The sequence below is a fragment of the Leucoraja erinacea genome, unplaced genomic scaffold, assembly GCF_028641065.1.
Source record: "Leucoraja erinacea ecotype New England unplaced genomic scaffold, Leri_hhj_1 Leri_1736S, whole genome shotgun sequence".
NCBI classification, from domain to species: Eukaryota; Metazoa; Chordata; class Chondrichthyes; order Rajiformes; family Rajidae; genus Leucoraja; species Leucoraja erinaceus.
Genome location: NW_026576041.1, coordinates 1 through 8,638, shown reverse-complemented (window position 1 = coordinate 8,638; position 8,638 = coordinate 1). Strand labels below are relative to the sequence as shown.

General features: G+C 50.1%; 1 protein-coding gene across 1 annotated transcript; it reads right to left on the bottom strand.

Annotated features, from left to right (window-relative positions):
- Nucleotides 1-2,050: 2,050 nt before the first annotated feature.
- Nucleotides 2,051-7,220, bottom strand: tnfaip8l2b (tumor necrosis factor, alpha-induced protein 8-like 2b). The gene is made up of 2 exons (XM_055666021.1): nt 7,139-7,220; nt 2,051-2,805 (listed from the first exon to the last, which is right to left on the bottom strand). Exon 2 carries the CDS (start codon nt 2,795-2,797, stop codon nt 2,237-2,239), a length of 561 nt encoding a protein of 186 aa, XP_055521996.1. The 5' UTR covers nt 2,798-2,805; nt 7,139-7,220; the 3' UTR covers nt 2,051-2,236.
- Nucleotides 7,221-8,638: the final 1,418 nt, after the last annotated feature.

Genomic DNA, 8,638 nt, shown 5'->3' with positions numbered 1-8,638 from the left:
AACGGGCCCAGTTTTAACGTACGATCAGCGTTGGGCCTGTCCTCGCTGGAGTTTACAAGGATGAGCGGGGACCTCATCGAAAGGTCACCGAACAGTGGGCGGCCCGGATAGAGTGGATGTGGAGAGGAGGTTTCCACTAGTGGGAGAGTCCAGAGTCTTGAGTCTAGGACTAGAGGACACACACAGCCTCAGAATTAGAGGACGTTCCTTTAGGAAGGAGATGAGGAGGAATTTCTGTGGGTCTAACTTCGGTGAATCTGTGGGATTCGTTTCCACACAGACGGCTGTGGAGGCCACATGGTCAGTGGATGTTTTTAAGGCAGAAGGATCAGGGGGTATGGAGAGAAGGCAGGGATGGGATACTGAGTTGGATGATCAGCCATGATCATATTGAATGGCGGTGCTGGTGCAGGCTCGAAGGGCCAAATGGCCTCTACTCCTGCACCTATTGTCTATGTTTAAGGAGGGAGATGGAGAAAGGAGATGATGGAATTGGTGTTGGGAAGGGCTTGGGTTTGGGAATGCTTGGGTTTGGGAAGGGTTGGGTTTGGGAAGGCTTGGGATTGGGAAGGGTTGGGTTTGGGAATGCTTGGGTTTGGAGATCACCAGATTGATTCCTGGGATGTCAGGACTGTCTTATGAAGAAAGACTGTATAGACTCGGTTTATACTCTCTAGAATTTAGGAGATTGAGGGGGGGATCCTTATAGAAACTTACAAAATTCTTAAGGGGGTTGGACAGGCTAGATGCAAGAAGATTGTTCCCGATGTTAGGGAAGTCCAGGACAAGGGGTCACAGCTTAAGGATAAGGGGGAAATCCGTTTAAAACCGAGATGAGAAGAACTTTTTTCACACAGAGAGTGGTGAATCTCTGGAACTCTCTGCCACAGAGGGTAGTTGAGGCCACACACAGTTCATTGGCTATATTTAAGAGGGAGTTAGATGTGGCCCTTGCGGCTAAAGGGATCAGGGGGTATGGAGAGAAGGCAGGTATGGGATACTGAGTTGGATGATCAGCCATGATCATATTGAATGGCGGTGCTGGTGCAGGTTCGAAGGGCCGAATGGCCTCTACTCCTGGACCTATTGTCTATGTTTAAGGAGGGAGATGGAGAAAGGAGATGATGGAATTGGTGTTGGGAAGGCTTGGGTTGGGTTGGGAAGGCTTGGGTTTGGGAAGGGTTGGATTTGGGTAGGGTTGGGTTTGGAGATGAGGGAAGGAGTTGGGGTTGGGAGGGAGATGATGGGATTGGTGTTGGTAAGGCTTGGGTTTGGGAATGGTTGGGTTTGGGAAGGGTTGGATTTGGGAAGGGTTGGGTTTGGAGATGATGGGTTGGGTTTGGGAATGCTTGGGTGTTGGGGAAGGCTTGGGTTTGGGAAGGGTTGGGTTTGGGAAGAGTTGGGTTTGGGAATGGTTTGGGTTTGGGAATGGTTGGGTTTGGGAAGAGTTGGATTTGGGAATGTTTGGGTTTGGGAATGTTTGGGAAGGCTTGGGTTTTGGGAAGGGTTGGGTTTGGGAGGCAGATGATGGGATTGGTGTTGGTAAGTCTATAATGGCCCTTTGGTTTTGGGAATGCTTGGTGTTCGAAGGGCGAAATGCTTGGGTTTGGAGAAGGAGGGAAGGGATGGAGTTGGGTTTGTTGGGAAGGGTTTTTTAGAGATGATCTTGGATTGGATTGTTGGTAAGGCTTGGGTTTGGGGAATGGTTGGGTTTGGGAATGCTTGGGTTTGGGAATGGTTAGGTTTGGGAAGGGTTAGGTTTGGGAATGGCTTGGGTTTGGGAATGCTTGGGTTTTGTGAATGGTGGGTTTGGGTTTGGGAATGGTTTTGGTTTGGGAATGCTTGGAGTTGGGTTTGGGAAAGGGTTGGGTTTGGGAAGGCTTGGGAATGCTGGGTTTGGGTTTGGGGAATGGTTGGGTTTGGGAATGGTTTGGGTTTGGGTTTGGGAATGCTTGGGTTTGGGAATGTTTGGGTTTGGGAATGTTTGGGTTTGGGAATGGTTGGGGTTGGGAAGGAGATGATGGGATTGGTGTTGGAAAGGCTTGGGTTTTGGAAGAGTTGGGTTTGGGAAGAGTTGGGTTTGGGAAGGGTTGGGTTTGGAGATGAGGGAAGGAGTTGGGGTTGGGAGGGAGATGATGGGATTGGAGATGGAATGGTTTTTGGGGCTTAGAAGCGAGGGGGGGGGTGAGGTTGGATGAGGGACGTGATCTGGAGGTGGGCAGTGCGCGCTGGAGGTCTATAGTGTCCCGTCCTCCAGCAGCTTGTTCAGCCCGTCGCAGATCTTCTGCCGGTGTGACGTGTAGGGCTCCTCGGGCCCGTAGAGCTTGGTCAGCAGGTCCGGGTTGGCGAAGTGGTTGAACACGTGCTTGATGCGCCCGTGGGACTTGGGCGTGAGGTGGGCGGCCACCAGCCTGAGCAGGAGGTCCCTGCTCTCGGTCAGGGAGTCCGACATCACGCCCGGCTCGAAGGTGAAGGCCACCTCGTGGAAGCTGATGACCGTCAGGGCTCCCCGCCGCAGCCTGCGCTTGAAGTCCTCGGCCAGGCGCAGCTCGTCGGCCGAGAACTGCTGGTGGCGGAAGAGGACGCCAATCTTCACCGCGATCTTCACCAGGTTCTTCAGCACCTTCTGCGACTCGCCGCGGTTGCCCGTGAACTCCTTCGACACACGGTAGAACTCGTCCAGGATCGCTCCGCTGGTGTCGTCGATGAAGAGGTGGGCCAGGGTCTTGGAGGCCATCTTGCTCAGGAGTTTCTTCTGGGTACGCAGGGCGATGTCCTTGGAGTTGAACGAGTCCATTCTGGCCTCTGGTGGCAGAAAGGGAGACGGGGGGAGGGTCAGAACCAGACTGACAATAGACAATTTATTCTTAAAGTCTTAAAGCCAGTTTAATCTTAAACTGTGTGTGTGGCCCCTGGTTCTGGACTCCCCCAACATCGGGAACATGTTTCCTGCCTCTGGCGTGTCCAAACCCTTAACAATCTCATATATGTTTCAATGAGATCCCCTCTCATCCTTCTAAACATGTTTCCTGCCTCTAGCGTGTCCAAGCCCTTAACAATCTTATATGTTTCAATGAGATACCCTCTCATCCTTCTAAACCCCACAGAGTGTACAAGCCCAAAGGTTCAGACACAAAGGGAGGGCTACATTGTACCACGGAAGCACTAGTGTGGGTGGGATAGTGTTAGTGTGCGGGGAATCTCAGGTCGGCACGGACACGGTGGGCCGAAGGGCCTGTTTCCACACTGTATATCTCTAAACCAGACTAACCTAAATTACTTTATGTTAGCATTCATAGCAAAAGGATTTGAGTCTAGGAGCAGGGAGGTTCTCCTCCCCTCTCCTCTTGGTGAGACCGCAGGGAGGTTCTACTGCAGTTGTACAGGGTCGTGGTGAGACCACACCTGGAGTATTGCGTACAGTTTTGGTCTCCTAATCTGAGGAAAGACATTCTTCATAGCAAAAGGATTTGAGTCTAGGAGCAGGGAGGTTCTACTGCAGTTGTACAGGGTCTTGGTGAGACCACACCTGGAGTATTGCGTACAGTTTTGGTCTCCTAATCTGAGGAAAGACATTCTTGCCATAGAGGGAGTACAGAGAAGGTTCACCAGACTGATTCCTGGGATGTCAGGACTTTCATATGAAGAAAGACAGGATAGACTCGGCTTGTACTCGCTAGAATTTAGAAGATTGAGGGGGGGATCTTATAGAAACGTGCAAAATTCTTAAGGGGTTGGACAGGCTAGATGCAGGAAGATTGTTCCCGATGTTGGGGAAGTCCAGAACAAGGGGCCACGCACACAGTTTAAGGATAAGGGGGAAGGAAGTCTTTTAGGACCGAGATGAGAAAAACATTTTTTTTCACACACACAGAGAGTGGTGAATCTGTGGAATTCTCTGCCACAGAAGGTAGTTGAGGCCACACAGTTCATTGGCTATATTCTCCTCTCCTCTCCTCTCCCTCCTCCCATCTCCTTTCTCCTCTCCTCTCCTCTCCTCTCATCTCCTCTCCTCTCCTCTCCTCTCCTCTCCCCTCCCCTCCTCTCCTCTCCTCTCTCCTCTCCTTTGAATCTGTGGAATTCTCTGCCACAGAAGGTAGTTGAGGCCACACAGTTCATTGGCTATATTTAAGAGGGAGTTAGATGTGGCCCTTGTGGCTAAAGGGATCAGGGGGTATGGAGAGAAGGCAGGGATGGGATACTGAGTTGGATGATCAGCCATGATCATATTGAAACATAGAAACATAGAATTTAGTTGCAGGAGTAGGCCATTCGGCCCTTCGAGCCCTGCACCGCCATTCAATATGACCATGGCTGATCATCCAACTCAGTATCCCGTACCTGCCTTCTCTCCATACCCCCTGATCCCTTTAGCCACAAGATGGCGGGCCACATCTAACTCCTCTTAAATATAGCCAATGAACTTAAGGGGTGTGTGGCCTCAACTACCCTCTGTGGCAGAGAGTTCCACAGATTCACCACTCTCTGTGTGAAAAATGTTTTTGATGTGGTGGAGGCCGGTTCTCTGGAGAGAATTCTTTCAGGAGAGAACTAGATAGGGCTCTTAAAGATAGCGAGAGAGAGTCAGGGGATATGGGGAGAAGGCAGGAACGGGATACTGATTGGGGATGATCAGCCATGATCATATTGAATGGCGAATGGTGCTGGTGCTGGTGCAGGCTCGAAGGGCCGAATGGCCTCTACTCCTGCACCTATTGTCTATGTTTCCATGTTTACTCCCCCCCCGCCTCCACATAAGACTCTAAAACACAGAGAGGAAACAGCCATAGCAACAACCACTAAAGTCCCCGTCTCCAATTTCTGTTCCCTCCAGGAAGTGGTTGCAATACCACACAAACATTAGCCACAGCGCTATTCAAAAAAAGACTGCCTACTCGATTGTGTAACACGATTTTTCTCAACACACGTCTTAACAAATAAACAAATAACTCAAAAAAGATTTTCTAAAAAAACTCTTAAATCCTCTGGATCGAGGGACGAGGAAACTAGGCCCCAGCAGCCTAAATTTAGGCTTCATTGGCCAACGCAGGCCGGAGAGGCACTCAAAGACAAACAAGGCTTGGAATTCGGATTGAGGAAGTGCAGAAATGTTGCTTTGACTGCAATTTTGATTGTCGGCTCCCTCAATTACAGATAAACGAGACGTTAGGAGTGTTTTTTTTTTACCGTTTTTAGTCGTCTGGAGGCTTTGAGCTGGGGTGGGGAGCGGAGTTGGGGGGGGGGGGGAGCGTCCGACGGTTCTTTCTGCCGCTAGTCGTAGATTCGGGGGAAAACTTTTCCGATTGTCGTCGCCGTTGGGAATGTTGGATCTTCGGAAGAGGTTCGGTCCAGGAGGGGGAGAGAGGGGGGTGGGTAGAGGTTGAGGGAGAGAGAGAAAGAGAGAGAGGGGAGGGAGGGAGGGAGGGATAGGACGGAATCGAGGGAGCGCGGGGAGGCGGGGACAGGAAGACAGGACTCTTTTCCCCCCCCCCCTCCCCCTACTCGGGCAAAGTAGAATTTGACAGGGCCCGGTCCCTTTAATTAAAGTGACAGTCCACGGTTCGGTTGGGGGATCTTGCCATCGTTGGCTGTTTGCTGGGTGAGAACGAGAAGCTGGTGCAACTTGGGTGGGGGAGGGGATGGGGAGAGAGGGAGAGGGAGGGAGAATCGGATTCCCGTTCGAAAAATGTCCTTCCCGTTGCCCCGACTCTGTAATCGCCACCCCCTCATCCCAGCCCCGACATCCATCTCCCCTACACCTGGTTCCTGCACCCCCCTCTCTGTCTTTGTAACCCACATGTACACACACACATATACACATACTCACTTACACATACACACACACACATATACATACTCACACACACACACACATACTCACATGCACATACACACACACACATACTCACACACACACACGTACACACTCACATACTGACACACACACACATACACACACACATACACACATACATACACACACACACACACACACATACATACTCACACACACATATACATACTCACATACACACGCACATACACACACACGTACACACTCACATACATACACACGTACACACTCACCTGCTGACACACACACACACACACACACACACACTTACATACTCACACATACTCACACACATATACATGCTCACATGCACATACACACACACATACACTTAACACATATATAGTCACAGACCCACACACATATTCACACACACACACTCAAACACATACATACTCACATGCACACACACACCACACATACTGTACATACTCACACACACATGTTCACACACACACACATACATATTCACACACACACACACACATATACATACTCACATACACACTTACACACGCACATACACACAAATACATACTCACACACACACACGTACACACATACTGACACACACACACACATACACACACTCACATACTTACACACACACATATACATACTCACACACACATATACATGTACACACACACACATACACACACACATGTACTCACAAACACACATACACACTCACATACTGACACACACACATATACATACTCACACACACACACACTTACACACGCACATACACACATACAAACTCTCACACATATACATACTCACATGTGCACACACACACCACACACACTGTAAATACACACACACAAACACACACACACACACACGCACATACACACAACACACATATAGACACACACTCACACATGCACATACACACGACACACAGACACACATACTCACATACACACACACACACATGTTACACTTACACACCACCACACACGCATGTACACACACACCACACATCACATACTGACACACACACACACACACATATACATACACACACACACACTCACACACACACACACATGCACGTACTTACGTACACACAGATACACTCACACACACACCACACCCACACACATTCACACACACACACTCACACGCATACACATGCACACACACAAATGGCCACACCAGCCCACCTTCCCCGCCCCATTCCCACACACATGCGGCACCCTCGACGGGTCCCCCCCTCTCCCCTCCCCCCACCCCCCCCATTCCCCCGACAGCCAAGGAAAAATGGCGGTGCCTTACCCGCGCCCACAGGCCCTCTCTGCTCGCTGGAGACGTTTCCTGCTGCTGCCTCAGAGCGGAGGAAGTCGACGCAGACAGGCCGTGTGACTTCTGCCCGAGTTTTTTTTTCTCCTCCTCTCGAAAGCAGAAAATCCGTTCGCCCGCCCCTTCACGGCGGCGAGGCTCAGGCTCCGGTTGCCACGGAAACGGCTAGGCCTCACTGAGGCCCCTCGGACAAAACGCCCTTCCCTTCCCTTTACAGATAAAAATCTCGGCCCAATCTCACTTAACTCGGAGATAATTTCACCGCACAGAGTCAATCTGCTTGTGTGCTCCTAAACTGTGCGTAGTTTTGGTCTACCAATTTGAGGAAGGACATTCTTGCTCTTGAGGGAGCCCAGCGTAGGTTAATTCCCTGGATAGCGGGAACACGGTGCTAAGATCATGGTATGTTAGCTTTCATTGCAAAAGGATTTGAGTATAGGAGCAGGGAGGTTCTACTGCAGTTGTACAGGGTCTTGGTGAGACCACACCTGGAGTATTGCGTACAGTTTTGGTCTCCTAATCTGAGGAAAGACATTCTTCATTGCAAAAGGATTTGAGTATAGGAGCAGGGAGGTTCTACTGCAGTTGTACAGGGTCTTGGTGAGACCACACCTGGAGTATTGCGTACAGTTTTGGTCTCCAATCTGAGGAAGGACATTATTGACATAGAGGGAGTGCAGAGACGGTTCACCAGACTGATTCCTGGGATGTCAGGACTGTCTTATGAAGAAAGACTGGATAGACTTGGTTTTATACTCTCTAGAATTTAGGAGATTGAGAGGGGATCTTATAGAAACTTACAAAATTCTTAAGGGGTTGGACAGGCTAGATGCAGGAAGATTGTTCCCGATGTTGGGGAAGTCCAGGACAAGGGCTCACAGCTTAAGGATAAGGGGGAAATCCTTTAAAACCGAGATGAGAAGAACTTTTTTTCACACAGAGAGCGGTGAATCTCTGGAACTCTCTGCCACAGAGGGTAGTTGAGGCCACACAGTTCATTGGCTATATTTTAAGAGGGAGTTAGATGTGGCCCTTGTGGCTAAGGGGATCAGGGGGTATGGAGAGAAGGCAGGTACGGGATACTGAGTTGGATGATCAGCCACGATCATCAATTGATGGCGATGCCTGGTGCAGGCTCGAAGGGCCGAATGGCCTCTACTCCTGCACCCTAATTTCTATGTTTTCTATGTTTTCTCCCGTGAGTTAGGTGAGCGGTTTGTCAGCGCACTGGGCCTGCACTCGCTGGAGTTTAGAAGGATGAGCGGGGGGGGGCTCATTGAAACGTCACCGAATAGCGAAAGGCCTGGATAGAGTGGATGTGGAGAGGATGTTTCCACTAGTGGGAGAGTCTAGAGTCTAGAGTCTAGGACCAGAGGACACACACAGCCTCAGAATTAAAGGACGTTCCTTTAGGAAGGAGATGAGGAGGAATTTCTTTAGCCAGAGGGTGGTGAATCTGTGGGTTTCGTTGCCACA